At 44.4% G+C, this 19,788-nt stretch overlaps 1 protein-coding gene and 1 long non-coding RNA gene across 8 annotated transcripts in view; one reads left to right on the top strand and one right to left on the bottom strand.

Annotated features, from left to right (window-relative positions):
* LOC112981550 (uncharacterized) overlaps window positions 1-9,158 on the top strand; it is a 51,046-nt gene extending 41,888 nt beyond the window's left edge. The window contains exons 3-6 of the long non-coding RNA XR_010392522.1: window positions 6,305-6,545; window positions 6,694-6,773; window positions 8,261-8,375; window positions 8,512-9,158. This is a non-coding gene — a long non-coding RNA (uncharacterized LOC112981550). The remainder of the gene's footprint in view (window positions 1-6,304; window positions 6,546-6,693; window positions 6,774-8,260; window positions 8,376-8,511) is intronic.
* The window catches only part of ARHGAP32 (Rho GTPase activating protein 32), a 280,782-nt gene that overhangs the window by 9,175 nt on the left and 251,819 nt on the right, over window positions 1-19,788 (bottom strand). For all 7 annotated transcript variants that reach the window (XM_026097253.2, XM_026097254.2, XM_064524332.1 and 4 more), the window contains 9 exons: window positions 14,522-14,624; window positions 11,234-11,378; window positions 10,399-10,481; window positions 7,733-7,840; window positions 6,332-6,477; window positions 3,848-4,049; window positions 2,919-3,064; window positions 1,607-1,681; window positions 168-1,025 (listed from right to left, as the gene is read on the bottom strand). In XM_026097253.2, coding sequence (XP_025953038.2) covers window positions 168-1,025; window positions 1,607-1,681; window positions 2,919-3,064; window positions 3,848-4,049; window positions 6,332-6,477; window positions 7,733-7,840; window positions 10,399-10,481; window positions 11,234-11,378; window positions 14,522-14,624 — 1,866 coding nt within the window. The remainder of the gene's footprint in view (window positions 1-167; window positions 1,026-1,606; window positions 1,682-2,918; window positions 3,065-3,847; window positions 4,050-6,331; window positions 6,478-7,732; window positions 7,841-10,398; window positions 10,482-11,233; window positions 11,379-14,521; window positions 14,625-19,788) is intronic.

Below are 19,788 nucleotides of genomic sequence, written 5' to 3'. Positions count from 1 at the left end.
GGCAGAGGTTTCTGTTAAGAGCTTACTGATCTGCACAGCCCTGCAAGACACTTGTGATCAGAACTGATGGGCAATCCCCTCTCCTAAAAGGCACGCAGAGAAGGACTTTTTCTGAGAGCAGGTCCCCTTGGGAACTTAAAGAAAGAATGGAGGAAAATGCACTGTACCTGGCTGTGTGTGTCCAGTGGGTACAGTCTTATTCTGACTGCTTGACATTGGTCTCTCCCCTTCTTCTGGCAACTCTGGTTTGCCAGCAGCCACTAGCGGGGCATGCTGTAGCTCTTGGTGGGCTCCTTCCCCTGCTCCCGTTTCACTGCTTTTCAGGGGCAAGGACATCTGGGTTGGGGACCTGTTTGTGATCTCACTGATGCCAATCCCTTTGCTCCAGCTGGAAGCAGAGGAGTTTCTGGACGTGATGGGCACTCCTCCAAGAGCTTCTGATATGCGGCTGGGCAGCGCAAAGGAGATGGGTTCCGATGCAGTCAGTGGTGGAGATTTGATGGGCTTTCGCCCCATCTTAGGTGAGAAAGCATGGGATTTGGAGGCCTTCTCTTCGGTGGGGCTCAGGTCCAGAGTGAAGAAGGGACTCATCTTCTCTTGGAATGGGGACACTGGCTCAGAGCTCGTGGCACTGCCTGGTGTCTGAGACTGGCTGCCTGATTCTAAATCCTTCTTAATTAGGCTTGGCTTCTCCTTACTGATGCCAACTGACTCCATCAGGGAGGTACTGCTATCCAGGCACTCGGACTCCGCTTGGGGTGGGCTGCACTGAAAAGACATGGGGTCAAAATCCAAGCTAGCGACTCCAATATCCGGTGGGCTCAGGTCAACGTCTTCAGCAGATCGAGGAGAAATAAGGGCAGGAACGTGGATTAGCCCTTCATCCCCATCGCTGTCATTGTCGTGGGGAAGGTTGTCGTAAGAATTGCAGCGATTCATGTTTCCTAAAAGCTCTCCGTTAAAGGAGGCGGACAATGCATCGCTGCTAGATCTAGGTCTTCGGGGTCGAAACAGTTTAGATTCGCCTAGGAACAAGTAGATACGTAAGGGTTATTGTCAAAATGTTACTGTCCAGGAGGCGATGGCTCGGTGCTGTTTTTGTTTAAGTACTTTAGAGGCAACGTGCAAGATACTTGCCTGGGGAACTCTAAACACAAAAGGAATGTAGCTAGCAGTAACTGTCTGTTAACTAAGTTTACTCAAACTCTTTTTAAGCAGTATTCTGGTCTTAGTCTGAAATCAAGCTGCTTGTAAAAGGAAAACTAGTTTAAGTGTGCATCGGCCTTAAGTCTCGAAGATGCTTTCCTCCCTGACGCTGTGTTTTCCATCTTAGAATAGAAAAAGGAAATGTCAAGGAATGCAAAAGCTAGGTGGTTGCCTTTCTTTTCTTTTCTTTTTTTTTTTTTTTAATCTTAGACTGAAAACAAAGATCTGCAGTGCGTCTCTCCATGCACAGCAGGATAAGCTTCTCTATTAATTAGCAAGTCCAATTTTAACTCTGTATATGTAGGTGTAGTGGGGACTGCCTTGAGTATTTGCAGTTGATAATTCATACTGCCTTTTTTAATTCACATGCATTGAGAGCACAGGTGCAATTTTGTCTTACCATCAACAGCATGCAGAGAGGTAAGTGATTCTTCGCTTTTAGCTGAGCGAAGAGTCCCGCTGTCTCCTCTTCCACCTAAGGAAGTGCAACCGAGAAAGTGAAAAGCTGAACTGTAGAAGTGATTTATATTTGGCTGTGTAATGGTGGCAAGAAGGAATGAATGGATTTCTGGTAATAGCGCTTCTGTCTTGAAAATAACTGGGGTTTTTTTTGACTTTGCAAAAACTTTTACCCCTAAAAAACCTCCTTTATTCTGTGCCACAGTTAATAGGCTTTACTGTCTCTATATTATAGACGTAGTCCTGTTTCGCATGGGAGGCAGGACTAGATGGCCTACAGAGGTCACTTCCAACCAGTGATTCTGTACTACCAGGCAAGAGGCAATTGCATGTGAATGAACTGTTTGTTTTGGTTGTTTGGGGCTTTTTTGGATACTTGTTTTACAGACTGGGGCAAAGTAACCTATCAAAATGGTAACTTGTGCAGATGACAGGTTGACCCACCCCATCTCACTCTGGATGTCCAGACTCTGTCTGGATATACCTATGACTGTTGTATCAATTTTAAGACTGTGTCCTAACAGCAAATAAAACCCCTTAAAAATGGGGAAGAAACAAACACTTTCACAGTTGATTTTTATGAGCGCTAAACAAGTACAGCTTCAATGCTCCAAGGAGACAGTCTTAAAGTACAGGCATATGATGTGTTTATTGTACTGAAGACTATGAAGGTTGTAATTTGAAAATGGCACCAGAGAGAAGCTGGGATAAAAGTCCCTGCTGGACCATATTAGGGATTTGTGGTATGTTTTACTGCAAAAACATACTGTGGCTGTTTTTAAATCTGGAAGGAGACAGCAAATTATATATGGAAGGAGCTGAAAAGTCTACATACATCAGATGCAGCTATAAAAAGTTCTCTGATTCCCTCTTTAGTTATACTGGTAAAACCTTCTGTGTGAGTAAGTTTGTGGAATGTTTGCCTAGTTTAAATGTGTGTCTTTGAGAGCAGCAAGTGGAGCCAGAAATATGTTCTTATCTTGTAAGAGTGTCAGAAGGAATTATTTTGAGGCTTTTATTATAGTGGTGCCCATATATTTGTCTCTCAAAAGCTACCCTGAGATAAGAGCTGGATCTGCTAGAGCACAAACCTCTAATACTTGAACTAACTGGGGATCTGTTGAGGAAAGGCAGCAGTCAACTAAAGATGTTATACATGGCCTGAACGCTAGAAGGAGATAAAAGCACACTGTAAACATGAATTCTGCGTTCCTGAAAAACCTGATTTTTGAGAGCTGGAATTGCACCCTTACCTGCCAGGGCTATGGCTTTCATTTCTGAGGGTTCGCTAGGGTTGCGCTGCAGTTTGCGTTTGGACACGGATGATGATTTTCCTAGGTTGAAGAAGGAACGCCAACTGCCAACCGGCGACTTCTTCATCTTATTGGGTGGTCTTTTTCTGGAATGAGAAAATAGAGCAAATTGTGAGGGGAAGCTGCATTTGGCGCCTGCCGCTTGTTGGTTGTTATTAGCGCTACCCGATTTCCGCTGAAAGCAAGCTTAGAAACTCAGTCTATTTAAATAGTTGAGCATGTTCTCATTCTTACAGCTCAGCCCTAGAGTCTTGCTGGGTAAATCCTGCTGAGCAAGCAGATGCAATGCAGGTGAGTGAAGGCTCCGTATCTGTACAATATAGCATCTAAGGGATGGCTATTACTTAGCTGGCAGATGTACCAGTTCCTTCAGGAACTGTGCACTGCCATGAAAGGTATTCAAAAGCATCTGTCGCTTATTTTGTAAAGCCAGTAGCCTCCTCCCATTGCCGTGTTTTGTTTCCAGTGTCACCAAGTCTGCCCAACTGTTCCAGTTTGAGGAGAACCAGGACTTGGTAGAGGCGTTTGGTCCTGAAATCTGAAAGACCCTAATGTTTCTGATTATTTTACCTTGTTCATGTTTCTCTGTGCTCGGTTAGTACAGGCGTCAATGTGCACCACCTGCAGCGTGGCTTTATACGTTTAATGGTAACCCTGTTAGAAAGGAGGGAATGGCACAAAAGGTGTGCAGCTAAACTAAGCGCACCAGACAACATAAGTTGAATCCTCACAGAGTCCAAAGGGACTGGAAAACTGGTTACAACATCACGAGTATGATTACAGTCAGTGCAAGCGAGTCCCCTGGGGATCAAATTGCTGTAATTGAAAAACCGGTTGTAACACATGCTGGAAAGGAAACTCCTCTCTACCTTTCAGAGGGAAAGTCTATGACTGTGTGGAATTTCCCCTGTAAAGCTGCAGGGCCTTCTCCCACTTCAATGTATTTACTGTCTGCCACGATGGGAGAGTTGATCTGGGCTTGTGTCCGTGCCTGTGCCTCCTCCAGCGTGAGCAGCTTTGTGGAAGGAGACGATACCAACAGAGACTTGGGCCGTGATAAAGAACTGTGCCCTGTAAAGGAAAACCAGAGACAAGAGGGAGAATCAGGGAACAGCAGCACAGAAATCAAAGCTTAGAGTCTGTGTGTTTAGAGGAGAGAGATGCTGTTTCCCCCCCTCCCCTAAGATGTTGATATCCCAGCAAAAGATGGTTATGATCAGTTTAACCATTACTTTTGCCAGAGGTATGTTTATGACAAAGGAAATAGTCACGATTGACAGTGGCTCACTGTACTTAAAAAAAAAAAAAAAAAAAAAAGTGTGTGTGGGCAACCAGGTAGATCAGAAACCTGTCCTGATGTACTTTTATTTAAACTTTATTTGCATGCAAACCTTGGTAAAGAAAGTGATTGTTTTCTTCTTAACCTTGGGGTTAGCCAGTCCCAGATTCTAGCTCCTGGTGCAACAGGAAATACCCTGTGTGACTAGAGTTGCTTCAAAGTAATCTTGCAGATGGACATAGTAAACTGAATCTAGGTGTGTGTCTTGCCCTTGGCCTTTTTACAGCTTGCTTTTGTTTTTGGAGGCAAATGTTTAAGTTTTGTGAAAGTAGTTGATGTTGCCTCCTGCTGCTAGGATCTGTAAGTCGGTTTCTGTTGTAGAGGAGATTGCTACAGGAGAGCATAAGGAGTCTGTTACAAGAGCTGTCTTTTATTTTACAAGTATTTATATGGTTATTGTCACATGAGTAAGGGGGTAGGGGAGTATTTAATCCCTGCACGCGAACATCCTGGTTGACTGCATTCCCACTGCTGTTCCTTTAGCGCCACAGTTCCACATAAAACGTGCAGTCTCATGTGTGTTCATCAGCTGTAAATGCAACCGGGATGAAGTTGGGCTGAATCCTGTGTACAGTACTTCAGCTGTCCTTGAAACAGCCTTACCTGCAATGGCTTAAAGTAGGCTTGGGAATACCATCTCCACCTCTTATAGGTTGGTACAGACAAGATGCTGCACTCAAAAGAGAGGCTCTCGGAAGCATTGATGATGATGCTGCCTTGCTCTACCACATCCCTGAGCTTAGCTGATGTGCTGTGAAACAGCCTCTCCCCCTGGTTCTGTGCTAAAGCATATTGAATGCAAAGGACCTGGTCATTAAACAATTAGCTGAATTCACCTGGTCCAGTCTAAGCCTGGATAATTACCTGGCTCAGATTCTTAGCGTGTTTATCTTCCCCTGGCAGAGCTCAGTCTGGTGTGAGCAGTCAATAGTGGCAGAGCAGCTTGTGGTGGCTTGGGAACACCTCTGTAAAGAAGGGTTACTGTTCAGCCAAGCTAACCTCTGGCTCCTTTTGACTTTAAATTGCCTCTTTGTAAGCATGAAAGCTGGACTGACAGCAACTCTGCTATAGTAGAGAAGTGGGAAGCAGCAAATATACTGGAAAACAGCTATCTGCACTCTACAGATAGTGGTAACTGCACGGACTGGGCACATCTCATTGGAAGGGCAAGGTATCGAAGCAGACGGCGTGCGCTGAAGGCTGCTTGCGGACTGCGCGTTTATTGATCTAACATATGGAGTAAACTTTCTCCCTGGTGCAGCTCCATTTGTTTTCAATGGAACATGCGCATGTACAGCCTGTTAGCAGTTACTCAGAGGAATTTATAGGTCCCAGGCCTGAGGGCTGAGTGATGCTTCAAGTGCTGCAGGCCTGGTACAAACATGTCACAGTTCATTTCTCGCATCCTAAAGCCACAAATCAGCAGCACGAGGAGGGAGTTGGGCAACAGCTGTAAGAGCAGTGTGGACTGAGCTGTGTAACATCAGCATAGGTGATGTCAAAATATTTCTTACTAAGAGCAAGACTAAATTTTCCATTGTCAACATTGCTGAGTACTGAGAGCTTTCTGTTTATGTTCTAAACTGCTGGTAATGAAAGATAGGTCATGCATTGTACTGTAGCGCAAGGTGAGCTCAAATGGATGTGCGTATAGGAACATCAGTTAATACTGGTTTTAAAACTTTGTTCCTTCTGCTCCCTCCCCTCATGTTTGTTTCTTTATTTTATTTTTTTTTTAAGTGATTCATTACTGTTTCTCAATGCTAGGACCTAAGAGCAACAGCCAGATATTAGGGTGTTCACTTCTGTAGCACATCCTTGGCTTCTAACAAAGGCACTGAGAGCAATTTCAAAAACCAGGCCGTGTTTGCCAAGTTATAATATTATACCCTGGAAATCTCTCCTCTTGTTTTTCTTATAAACTTTCTCAAATGTCCCAGGGAAGGCTCAGGTTTCCGTTAACCGTCTGCTACTGTTTTTGATCAAGGTAAAGCTGACTGAGGAAGACACACACCTGCTCCATCTCGTATGACCGAGCTGAGTTTGGAACTGAAGAGGACGTCTACGTGATTCAAGATGAATTCCACAACTACCGACTGGATTCTCACCTCCATGAAGGCAGCTGTTCCGCTGAAGCAGGCAGACTCTATCTGCTTTGATCTGAAGAAAAGGCAGATTAAATAAAATGCAAACAGCTAGAAGAATGTGGAAAGATGAGCTCACTTTGGGTAAGGATTCAGCATCTGTGGAGCTATTGTGCCTGGCTGCTCAGGCAGAACAGAATTTAGGAGCAGTTAAGGGATTAAATCTTAAATCAAAGCATTATACAAATGATCATACTGGCTGTGGTGATTTATATCCACATTTTGGTTTCAGATTGGATTCCTACTGAAGTAAGCAAGAGGAGCGCGTGGGTCTAGAAGGAAAAGCGGCGTGTGTGGCAGGTCCAGACTGAGGTAAGTGTACTGCATGCACAAAGCTTAGTTTAACTTCTTTCCAGATGCACTGAAAGCCAGCAGCTGAATGCAGTGGTATTGTACAAAGCTCACCATGGCATTCTACATGATTTTATCTTTCTAGTGGGGAACATCTTCTCCTGGTCCTGCTCAGCAAGTACCCCAGTACTCACAAAAGCAGACTCAAATTAGATCTTTTCATTGCTTGTGGGTGGAGAAAACAGCTCATTAACTGCACACAGGGAAAACTATAACTCAGATTTCTCAGGTTGGCAACAAAGGAGTCCAGAAATCAATGCAATAGAGGCCAGGGTGGTGATGATTTATTTTTAAGCAAAACTTTTAAGTTACACTATTAATTTTAAACTATCTGATTAGACATAGCCAAAGCAGAAATTTTAGGGGACGGATTTATCCAAGACCATTCTCCTAAGTCTCAAATTTTGCAGCCAGAAGCTGTCGTGCTAGATGCTGGAGACTGAGGCACTGGGCAATCAGCCATGTCACAGAACAGGTTTTCCTGGGTGACCAAGGACAGACTGGTCTTATTTAACCAGGAGAAAGAAAAGTATCATTTAGAAAGGGGAGGAAAATAGACCAGGCTTCTTCCCTGGCACCACTGAACTGCATGCAGTCTATGGACTTGCACTGTGGTGAGAAAGCATGTTACTAAAGCACTCTCTCGGGCTGTATTAACGCGGTTCCACTGACAACAGCAGGGTACTAGCATCATTGGTGCGGGAGCTTACCAGTCAGTCTCAAAACCCTTGCTCAGAATAACATTCTCTTACAAATTGTACAGATGAGCACTGTGGATGGAAAAGAGGTTCTTTTTCTAGGCTGCTGAAAGTTACCTTTTCTGGAGAGTATGTCTGTATTTATAGATGCATAAAGCCCTATTTTAGCTAAGCCTTTTAATCAAATGAGGGAGAAAACAAACAAACAAAAGAAAGGAATACCTTAGGAGGTTTGGAGCCCAGACAATTGCTAAGTTCTTGGTGTGCATATTTGTGATTGAGCAGTAATCAGCTAGACGAGCTAAGTGTCTCATTAGGAACTCCAGTGTCCTGGAAAAGGAGAGATAGGCAAATGTTCAGCACCAGTTAGCGTGCCATGCTGCAATTTGTGAAACAAACCCACAGTTCATTATTTTCTTTTGGTTTGAGAGATCACAGGAAAAAAAAATGCTGAACTATGTACCCTGAGAACAATGATAGAGTTGCCTTTAGCAAATAATTAAATGGGGGGTGGGGTAAGGGAAGTCTCTCCTGCTTTCTCCAGGCTAAAGGAAAAGACTGCCAAAGCACCTGCTCTTATTCAGATGACAGGATCCAATAACCACGAGGTGGACAGCAATAATCTAAATGCCACCAGCGCAGCAGGATCTAGAAGCGGCGAGCCCTGGAAATTCATCATTTGGCTGCTTTGCTATACTGTTGTGAAAGAGAAATACAACCATTGCACTAAATTTGATTTGCTTGTCACAGGTTTGTGGGAAAGGACTTCGATTATCCTATTGTAAGGTGGAGAACATTTTACGTACACGCTGCCTCCCCTGGATTTAGAAAACCAGCAAATCCTGTCAGAAAACACCAAGCTCAGGTCAGTATTTTTCTGTGAATTCCAGCTTATGAAATAGCTGCCTACAGCTATATTATGGACATATAGGGGGAGAGTGAAAGCTAAGCTTCACAGGCTTTTGTTCACATTAAATAAAGCTTTTCTTTTTTATGTTAAGCAACACTGAGGACAAGCACCAGGAGGAAGGCAAAGGGACTAGCTCTCTTCATTCCAGCCCCAGCACAAGATGGTAATGAAAATGCTGATGTATCCTCCTCCGTTCTGTTGCTTAGCAGCAGCATCTTGTGTCTCTGCCTCACTGCGCACACCCTTCGTGGTAAGGGAGCGGAGGGTGGGGGGTTTCTACACCCAAGCAGGCTCAGACTTCGCAGATGAACAAGGCTCACGCGGCTCTTTCTGCTTGGAAGCAAAATGGACAGACTCCCAGCAACCGGCACCACCTTGTCAAGCATCGGTTACCTGCCTGCGTGGAAACTCTCATGGAAGATTAGCAGAACAATAAAGTGTTTTGTTTGTTTTCTTTTCCTTTCCAAAGCAAACCACAGCTTCCCTCCTTAACCATTTTTAGGTGAGACACCAGCTCTGCCTCAGCAGCAGCAGGGGAATGCTTGCAGCATCACTGTCCACCTACATCTACAAACCATTGTGCATCCATCCACCTATCTTTCATGCCCCCTCACTGGCCTAAGACTAAGACAGACCCACAAAAGCAAGAGCATCTTGCTTAAGCTAAACAAGTCAGGCCAGGTTGAAAGCCCCTGTGAAGATAAGAGTCATTTCAGCAAAATCATGGACTGCACCAGAGAAAATCGGACACAGGAGCACCCTTTTCAGAAATAAACTATCTCCTGCGTCCGATTTTCTCTGGTGCAGTCCATGATTTTGCTGAAACGGTACTAGGCTGGGACTGGAGGAGCACAGTTTATTTCCGAGTGTGTGCTCCTCCAGTCCCAGCCCAGTGCTGTTTTAGGAAAATGGTGGACTGCACTAGAGAAAATCAGATGCAAGAGCACACTTTTCAGAAATAAACTATCTCCTGCGTCTGATTTTCTCTGGTGCGGTCCATGATTTTCCTAAAATGACTCTTGGCTGGGCCTGGAGGAGCACACACTCGGAAATAAACTGTGCTCCTCCAGTCCCAGCCTAGTACCGTTTCAGCAAAATCATGGACTGCACCAGAGAAAATCGGACGCAGGAGATAGTTTATTTCTGAAAAGGGTGCTCCTTGAGTCCCTGCCCTGTTAATTAACAGCAGTAGACCATTATAATTAGTCCTTAATAGATGATGATTATTAATTATAAATACCTGTTACTAATTAAGACAGGTGTTATTAATTAATAATTATAGATAATTAATGGGCAACTAAATAGATAATTGTTATCAATAGCTACATATTGGTACTACTGTTATTGCTATTATAAATAAAGTTAATAGATACAACTTTATTAAGGGCTGCTACCTCTGTACTGCAAGCAATGAGTCCTGGATACAGCACTATCCAGTCAAGCACCTAAACTGTGCTGCCTGTATTTAATGTACCTAAGACGAGAAAAGTGCTTTTAAGCCACTGCTGCTATTTGGGCATTGACATGCTCAGTACTGTCATACAGAGTGAAACAAAACAACAGGGGGTTAGTGCGCCAAGATGCAGTTAAACCACTTAAGCCAAAGTCCTGAAATATTTTTTTTGCTATATTTCCCTTTAATGTTATTCCTACAGAGAGTATTGTTCTGCCCCCCCCCCCCCAAATTTACTCAGTGATATCAGCCCCTTCTGACATAATGAGCTTGTACTTGCCTTTTAACAGCATACTTTCTAGAGGAAGTAAAATAAGATGTACATAAGGTTTATGGTATTTGTCTCGGTACTGAACTAATTAAAATATAAATCAACTTTATACAGCCATAAACTATTCTAATATACGCAGGAATAATTCAGTCTCAAAATCTAGCTATCCGAAGAGGGAAAAACTGAAACAGCATCAGTTCACTGTTGAAGTTCGAGGCATCCAATGCTGTTAATGGAATAAAGCCTGTACTAACCTGTAGTGAGGAGGGGGTAGCTGTTGAATGACATCATGAATTTTAACCAAACGCTCTTCATCTGTAGCAGCAGAAACAGCATCCTGGAAAAAAAAAATGCAATACATGATTTAGATGCAAATAAGGCTGAAAACCTACCACAGCATATTGAACTATATGCACAATATACAGCTCTGCAATATTGAGATGGTTTTTTTGACCCCTCTATCGCATAATAAACATCTGTCTTTGGAGAGAGACCGGCACACAGCTAATGTGGTAATGGCCAGGTAAATCAAGGTCTGGACTAGTACAGCTTGACTGTACAGCGCAAGTCTTTACAGTGGGCATTCAGCTCCAAGCAGTATTTGCTTCTAAGCCTGTGCCTGTTAGATACATCGTTGGAAATGGCAAAAGGTGAGGGAATTCTCACAAGCACTGTTAATATCCAAATAACCTACCTACAAGCGCTCCTTCCACTGATGTCCCAAAAGCGGCATCAGTACAGTGCAGGCTGTGGCACAAAGGCGCACGCTGTGACCAAACCTAAGGCACTGCAGCACCCAGCTCCCACTTTTGAAATGGCAGAATGCTAACAGTAGCTGGGAATCTGGCATGCAGGTAGCATGAGCTGGATTGGTGTTAAGCTGGTAATTCTGGAGAGATGCACTTTGGGTATCTGTAAAAACCCCAACTTAAACAAAATTTAGACAAAGGCGGGCGTACGGAAGACAGGTTTGGCTGGCTGCTGGATCCTCTTCAGTCTATCTCTGTTCAGCACGTATAGATGACACACAGGTCATGCTGAGAGCCCCGGGGAGGTAGCAAGCGAAAGACAGCCTTGCCTCGTACTTACTGAGAACTTTTCGTAGAGCTGATACGTAAGCAGCGGGTTTGGCAGTTCCCGGAAGTACAGCTTGCAGAGGGAGCCCACGCAGTGGATATCTTGGATGTAAATATCCTTGGTTAAGTCAGGGATCTGCTCAGAATCAAACTCGTGCCTGGAGATGAGAACAGAAAGATGGGCAGAGGGGGGTTAGAAAGGGAAAAGAAAGTAAAAAAGAAGAAAAAAAACCCCAAAACCCACCACCACAACAAATTACAGTCAGAAAAAGCAAGGGCCTGGTTTACAGGAAAAAAATAAGTATTTAGTAGCCAAAGCCACACAAGTCATGTTTGTGGTGCTGGTAGCTTGCATTTTTCCAAAATGAGAATTTTTTTTTGTTTTGGTAAGGCATTTTTTTCAGTTAGTTTTACATCTGATTGGCTAGTCTGCAAATCACTGTTCCTGGAACAGGGCAGACACTTCACAGTCTTCAGAGAATGTTTCCTAAGACCGTGGAGGCAATTTGCATGTTCAGCTCCCCAGGGTGCTGACTGGGAGCTGCCCGGAGGAAGGGTCCCCACGGGTCTGAATGAAAGCTGCTGCCCCTTTGCATATCAAAGGCCTGGAAACTGAAATGCTAAAGCAGCGCTGAACGCCAGTGCCCGTGACCAGCTGCTGCACGTGGAAACCACTGTGTGCAGGATATTGCTTGGGTACAAGCTGGTGAGCCGGGCATGCCTCTGCCCCAGGATGAAGAGGGCCAGGAACCACATGAAGAAAATCCCTGAGCATTCCTGTGGTTTTCAGAAAGAGAGAGAAAAACCGAAATCACAAACATTTATGAAATAAAAGCTAAGCTTAGAAGGCCAAGGCTGGCTCACTGCTGGAATATGCGCAGGGAAAGTGCTGTTTCAAATTAACAGGAAAGATTGGAGGGGCTAGCATGGTGAGTCAGGCCACAGGGAGCTGCGCAAACACGGCTGCTCTATCTGAAGCTCGGTTTCCCTACAACAGTCTGTCTTTAAGCTGTAAACCAAACTGCTGACTGTTGTCGCAGGGAGTCACCCTGCCTCCACTACAGCCACAGCATCGGGGGCTTGGTGGCAACATCCCTGGCCTCTTCCCCTATCTATGCCAGGCAATTTGTGACACTGAAGATAAACCATGCTTTGTAACCTCTGCACTCAAGTGCACATCCCTTCCTACAGGAACAGACAGGGCTCCTTCTTCCCCTGGACTTAGGGAAGTGTTTGTACTATTCTAGACAGGAGGAGGCAGAAGAGGTCTGCTAAGAACCTCTGCATGGAGACAGACAAGTGAACAGTCCCAGTTCCTCATCCCAAAGACAGCGCAGAAGAAGGAAGTAAGTTTTTGTTTTCCCAAATGGACAGATTCCCTGTAGCCACAGTCCTCAGTGCTCAGTATATACTGCTCCCACAGGCATGTTCTGACTCATCACTTACTCATATTTGGAAGAGAAACTTATTTCCTGCACTTGGCTCCATAGAAGAAGAGAGAACGCAGAAGGGAGATCAGGGAAAGACACCAAACCCCACTTTTGACATCATTATCCTCCCCACGCAAACAAACTGAGCCTTGACTGAAATTTTCTAGCCGTATTCTGCCTTGCTGTGCCTGGTACTTCAGTACTTTTTTCCTGGGAACAAATCCCAAGCCACATTAGAGATCTAGCCTTGCAGAAGCAGACTGTGGAGGGAAGAAAGGGTGCCCTATGTCCAGGCTTTTCTCTCTGTGCATCTATGCTGCTTGTCAAGAACTGCATGCTATTTCTTCTGACCCCCAAAAGAAGACTTTGTTACTAGCAGAACTCAACTTCACCGTATCTCCAGATCTAGAATACAGGATTAAACATACCATATTCAACACTCATTCTGTTTTGCCCAATAGCCAAATAAAGGCAGCTACTGCATTACTGAAGAGCCAACCTTTGCTTTGGAGTAGTTCTCCCACGTGGAATAAATAACTTCCTGTCCAACAAAAACCCTTTGAAACTGGGAGATTCGGTTCTTCTCCAATTTGAAAATTAAGAACAGTTGCTGATTTACAAGGCTGTTGCAGATCTACCTTTGAAATGGGCTTAATGATCTGTTTGTATAGCTGGAAATGACAGCAATGCTATGTGTCCAATGTTAATCGAACACTTATGAAAATCTGTAGTGATTTAAATGAACAGCAGGAACAGCGACTACAGCTTATGCCATGTACCGTTCCTTTCGTCTTTGTAACATCTCAGAAAATTAAAAATAGGCTGTCACTTCATTCTCTGTACTATACCAGGGCATTATGCAATGAAAGTTTTAAAAAAACGTTTTTAAAGCACCTTGGGAGAACATCAAAGGAGAAAATGGTCTTGGCAACACCCAGGGAAAAAAAGGACCAGGGGAGAGATTAGAAAGGATAGTCCGGCAAAAGTCAAAATGGGGGAGTAAAGTAACTTAACTGAAGTGTGGACTAATGTTTTATTCTGCAGACTCTGCTGTGGGCAACAGCCTCTTGAACAGCTACAATTAGTCTCCAGAGTCTGCATCTCACAGCCTTAGGAGCAGATTTAAACGTTACTTGCTGTGATGAGAAAGCTTGTAAGTGCATCCACAGAGGGGTTCCTAGAGTAACCGTACCGGTTCACACCTGTCCATTTAACTTGGGAATACCTGGTACAAAAAGGCTACCCTTTGTATGGAAAATACCCCTTTGCTGACTCTGAGAGGCTGGGGGAACATCCTGCTAGGTCTCTTCGCAACCGAAAAATGCATGCCAAATGAGGGGAGGAAATACAGCTTCACAGAAGGGTGGAGACCATTTATTTTGATGACAACAGCTCCTCACTGGGGAGGACGCACACCTAGCCTTCCTCTGCACAGCCACGCAGCCTGGCAACAGCGCCCACCGAGAACTATGCAAGTGCTCCTCTACATGTTACGAGTTAATTCCTAATATGCTAGGAGTCCAAAGCAGCAAGGAGAAATAGCTACTAAAAATGGGCTCCAAGAGCAAGAGAAAACAGGGACGAAATTTCACAGCACAGTCCTAGAGCCTTCTGTTACTCTATCCTGAAGGAAAACTTCCTGCAAAATGAAGTCTACTGAACAACGCTGTGTTCTTCTAAAAAACCCCCTGCAAAACAGTAACAGTCCTAACGTACCTTCCATAGGTACATACTGCACGCACGCCTCAGAGCTGCTGGAAGAGCCTGCCCCACAACTGCTGCAGCGCGAGCTTCTGAAAGCACGGCATCGACACCTAGCACACGCCTCGTTCGTCCCACACAAGCACGTTTGTCGAACGCAGTGCCCTTACCGTAGTTTCTGGATGTTGGATGCGATCCCAGACAGACGATATATTCCATCCACAATGCCATGTTTCTCGATGAACTCGGTGCAGCTCTTGAGAACCTGGGGGACTAAAGAAAAAGTGTCATTAGTTGAGCATGTCATTAAGTCCTAGACCAGGCTGCAGTCTTGTCAGGTCCCATAAACTAAGCCCAACTGTGTTACTGCTTTAGTTCCTCCTTAGAGGAGAAAGCTCGTAGGAAATATAACTGCAGGAGTTGGCGGTGAAACTGGTCAGAGGTGCTCTCTGCTTCAAAGAAACGCCAAGATAGGGTGCAATGGAGAATGCTGGATCAGTTTGGAAAAAGTCAGTTCTGATCAAGCAGAGACAGTGTACATCCATCACAACTCCCACAGGAGCCGTGGTGGTAAATCCAGTATCCAGAAGAGCTACAAAACTGACTAAATACATTCTCGTTGGCCAAAAGAGTTCCTTCGGTTTCAGATCTCTATGGGATTCACCTACGCTGTTTGGTTTAAGTGAATATAAATGTTAAAGAGACGCTACTTTCTGCCCCAGGGTCAGCTGAGTTTTTATCACTGCTAATTTGATCCCCAGTGTCTATTAGAGCATGACTGGATTCAGATAGCTACACAACATACCACACTCACAGAAACTGCAGAAAGACCAGGGTATGACAGAAAGGAAAAAATAAGCCCAGAGGGTATAATTAGGTGTCAAGTTAATATTCAAGCCACTTCACCAACTAATTCCTTACAGTTGACTTCTCAGCCCCGTGGCACATCCACTGCCTGAGCTATCTGTCCATCCTCACAGGTCTAAGGAGGAGCAAATCAATTTAGTTGTAATAGGGAGATAAAACTGCTGTGAACACAGAAAAAAAATTAAGATCGAGCTCTTCTAAGCATCACCAAATCTCCATGGAAAAGCTCACATCTTTGTGTATTCCTCTGCAAACCACCTTTTTGCCACAGCTCCTATGATGATCTAGATTTATTGCTACATTAGATGCCAGGTCTTATCCATTCGCCATGCGACACGGATTCTGAATAGGTCATGTGGCAAATCCCTTTGCATCAAGCAGCAAATGCCATCTGCCAGTCTGCCCCTCTAAGTGCCACTCAACTGCTTTCCCTTCCCCAGCAACTTCATTGCTTTTTTGTTTTTTGGCTTACAGCAAACAGTTCAATACACTAGCTAGAGCTGGAAAAAAGACTCATTTTAAATGGTTCCCTGGGAGTCAGCGGATGCATCCTGGGTTAAGGGCACATCTGTTCTGCACTAGAGTACTGCACAGAACCAAACCCGTAAATCCGCGGGGCACACCAATCGTGTAGGTCCCAAAATATGAGATTAGGCCCTGGACCTGAGATACAGGATGCCCTAAGAAACCGAGGCACAGTCAAAACGTAGTCAGCTGGACTCTAGTCGTGTGCTACTAGCGTTTACAGTCTCTCACACTGTTTTCCAAAGCAAGGTGCAGGCTGCTGGGCAAACAGAGCCCCTACGCATTAAGCAATGTCATAGAAGGAGCCTTGGAAACCAAGTGCTTTTTTGGGAAAGAAAAACAGCAGGGTTGGTTACCTTCTGCTCTCCCCTGTACGTGCAATGGAAATTTCAACTTCCAGATAACACAGCCAGAAGACATTTGCAGAAGGAAACCTCAACATCCACTCTGAGCTCAGAGTAGCACCGCACTTGTCGGCATTAGGAATCAACAAGACAGAACGCTCCTTTAGGCATCCGAGCCAGGATAAGCAGCTGCTTCTCACTGCCGAGTGACCTACACATCCACACGCTTTGGAGAGCTGTAGCATGTCGGTAAACGCGAATCAGTCATCCACAACACTGCAAGCTAAATGTCTGAGAACAGCGCAGACCCAAGAGCAGGCGGAAGAGACATTCCTAAATTCCAGTACAGTGTCAACTTACAGGGGCAATACTGCACACCGGTACTGCAAACCAGAGAGGTGGGAACAGCAGCATCTATCGCAGTGAAGACAAAGGACAGGGTTTTAATGCTGACACGCTGAAATTAGTAGCACCCATTGAAAGAAAGCAAATAAATAATAGCGCATTCCCTGCCTACCTAGTTCTTGCTGTGGTCCTCTAGGGGAGGCTGACAGCATCTGAGAAAGGTGGTGCACGCACTGCCCGGGGGGAGCCTACGCAGCCAGCTCTCCTCTTTCTCTGCATACCATGGACACAGCTAGGACACCCACCTCTGCTTCCTAATTGAGAGACTATGCCGCAGGGAACAAACTCTGCACGCTTCCAAGGCTTTACGCGTCGGGGGTTTATCTAGCTGGGTAAACAAACAGCATAGTAAGAATGGTCACATTTATGTCACATTCATCCGAACAGCAACCTGTTGTGCAAATGTGAATCTGGTCAAGGGAGATGGGGTGGGATGTAGCAACAACGATACAGTCCCTAAACTGTCTTACTTGCCATTGAAGATCTCAGGCATAATTAAAATAATTAACATACACTGAAACAACTCTAGCAGGCTTGTTCTACATGTTTTATTTTCTAATCTGGTTACCAGGATGTCTGTTCTTTAAGCCAAATATATTATTGCAGCACTACAGATGTTTTGGGGGAATTCTGCATGGTTGGAGAAGTGACTAAATTACAAGAAGGGCCACAAGCATACTTGAAGGCCCTTTGCTGGAAGGATAATTTGATTCTTCTAATTTTTGAACAAACATGACACTTGATAATTACTTGTACATTTAATCCCCCTCTTCTCTTTGAATCCTAAGCCTTCTACCTATATACACGTACCTGCGTGCGTGTGTGGAGGGGGCAGTACCTATTACCATCACAATGAAATGGGAGGATGAGAGCATAGGCTAAAATTAGTTTTGCTAATGTGAGATGGGCCAAGACCACCACCTACGGTGGCTTCTGACATCATCTCATGACTTGTTGAGGTGCCTATGTCTATTACATAAATCTGTCTCCTGCCTTATAGGTGAACTCCTCAGTGTTCAGGCTCTGATTTTGTCTTCTGGATCCAAATCCGTTACCAGATTTGCATCGGAAAGGTATTTCAGCTGCATCACAGTGGGGAAACTACTGGCGATTTCTTCTCATATACTTCAGCATTTACACCAAAAGTGCTATTAATATTAGTCAATTATTACGGTTTCTGCAATGGTAAGGACCAGACTTGGTGACCGATGGGGTCTGTAATAACGGCCATAAAGGCTCAGACCAAAGATGCATCTAGCTCAGGCTCCTGTTTCTGACAACGGCCGTCAGCAGGCTGCTTTGGAAGAGACGCAAGAAGAGGACGAGGATACAGTGACACTTGCACAGAATATTCTTCCAGCCCCCAGCTATCCCCTGCTCAGGACGCTTCCTTTGCCCCGAACTGGTGTCTCTGCGTTTATTAACCCTAGTACACAGTCCTTTCCAGTTCCATGTTCCCAGGCAAATAATGTAGAGTGCGCTAATTAATATGCACTGTTTTTATTCTTTTTCTGAGCAATATCATTGTGAACCACTGACTCCAGATAATCTCTCTGCAGTGAAGTCACTGACTCAACTGCAGGCTGCTAAAATCCACTGACAGTCGCTACGTTTAAACACCTACCTCTCAGTGAGAATCTGAGCACTGTACACATCTCCTGTTCCAAAATCTGTCACCTTCTCTCCATCCCTCATTCCCTCCCTTCACTGGGTCTAACAACAGGTAGCTCTGGGAATCAAAGTGCAAAAGGCTGGAAACGTGGACGCACTAACAAAGGAAAACCCTCGCAAATCTGATCACCATAGTAGCTCCAGGAGCTTTTTCAGCTCATTCCTGAGCATCTCTCAGCTGCTTTGAAACGTTTATTGCATCTCCTAGGGCTCATTTGTAGGCTGTAGCTCACTGAATGAACTGGTTAATTCTTTCCCATTAACGGGAAGCAGAAGTTTTATGGTTTTCATTCTCAAGAACATTTCAATTCGTCTTTAAATCAGGCACTTTTCCTCTCCTATAATCTTGCCTTTATTTTTTTCGTTTTTAATCTTTCGTAACGTTCCCACCCTGGGTTCGGGGAGCTTTCTGTTTTTATTCTTTATTTTTTTAGCACATTACTGGAATCGGAACTATTTGTTCAGCCTGGGGAATGAGGCCTCCCATCAAGCTCCCCTCCAGCAGTTCGTTTTCACAATATTACAGCAATAAGGTGAACCGCCACATAAGCCAGGCCTTTTGGCTGGTTAACAGACCATATCACGTTGAAATGCAGCTGCTCAGCTGAATTCCAAACATAGCAAACAAACGCAGAAAGCTAAAGCACCAGTCCAGCAGGAACAAGGAATATGAAATAAGCTGCCCTATGTGCTACACTGAACCACCTAAGCGAAGGTAGCGACCCGGGCTGTTCTAACAAGGCTTAGGAAGAACATGAAAAAAAAAAAAATAGAACCACATGAAACATGATAACAGGAGGTTAACTGATATGTTCTGAGCCACAAGAATACGAATTCAGTAAGCCGCAAGAGGAAGTTTAGGCGGGAGGCAGTTGACTCTTTTTTGTCCAGGCTGCCTTTATAAAGAGTGAGGAAAGAGAGGTAGGTGCAGAGGATAAGGTGTCCTGACAACACACGATATAAACAGTATCAACTGCACTGTGGAGGTGCTCCGTGACTAGCTGAGCCTTTGACAACCAAGTTTGAGACCTCTGAAGTGGGCCAAATAAATCCTATCTCCCGTACCGTATTAACAAGTGATTATATAAGAACTGAACAATGAGCATCTTCATCAGAAGGAACTACTGTTCTTTAAACCCAGTCATTCTGCCTCCTACTTTTAGCTCAGTTCTGCAAAGAAATGTACAATTATTTGTTAAAAACAGTAAAAAACCCATCTATAATATTTTACACTGTAAATTTTTTTACGAACCTTAAAATTAGAAAAAACAAGCCCAAATCTCACATTACCATGGCTTTTCTTTTTCTTTTTTTTAAATTCATCTCTGCTTCTCAGCTGGTTGGGCCTCCCTCATTTCAAACTACTCATTTCTGAGAATCCTCCCTCTGTCTTACAGCACAAGAAAGACAAGAAGTTCTTGTAAATGAGCACGAGACTTTAAGAGGTTAACGACTCCCTTTTTATTGCCCCGTGCTGTAAGGGGCACCCTCTGCAGCACCCAGGAAGCAGCCTGCACATGACATTTTAGAAGCACACAGCCCCCACCATCTCCTGCATATTCAGAAAAATCTGACTTTATAAGACTCTTGCCTAAGGTTCACTCCTAAATCTGTGTCCTAAAGTC

The sequence above is a fragment of the Dromaius novaehollandiae genome, chromosome 21 (genome assembly GCF_036370855.1).
Source record: "Dromaius novaehollandiae isolate bDroNov1 chromosome 21, bDroNov1.hap1, whole genome shotgun sequence".
NCBI classification, from domain to species: domain Eukaryota; kingdom Metazoa; phylum Chordata; class Aves; order Casuariiformes; family Dromaiidae; genus Dromaius; species Dromaius novaehollandiae.
The sequence above is the reverse complement of the archived record's forward strand: the minus strand, read 5'-3'. Positions and strand labels throughout refer to the sequence as shown.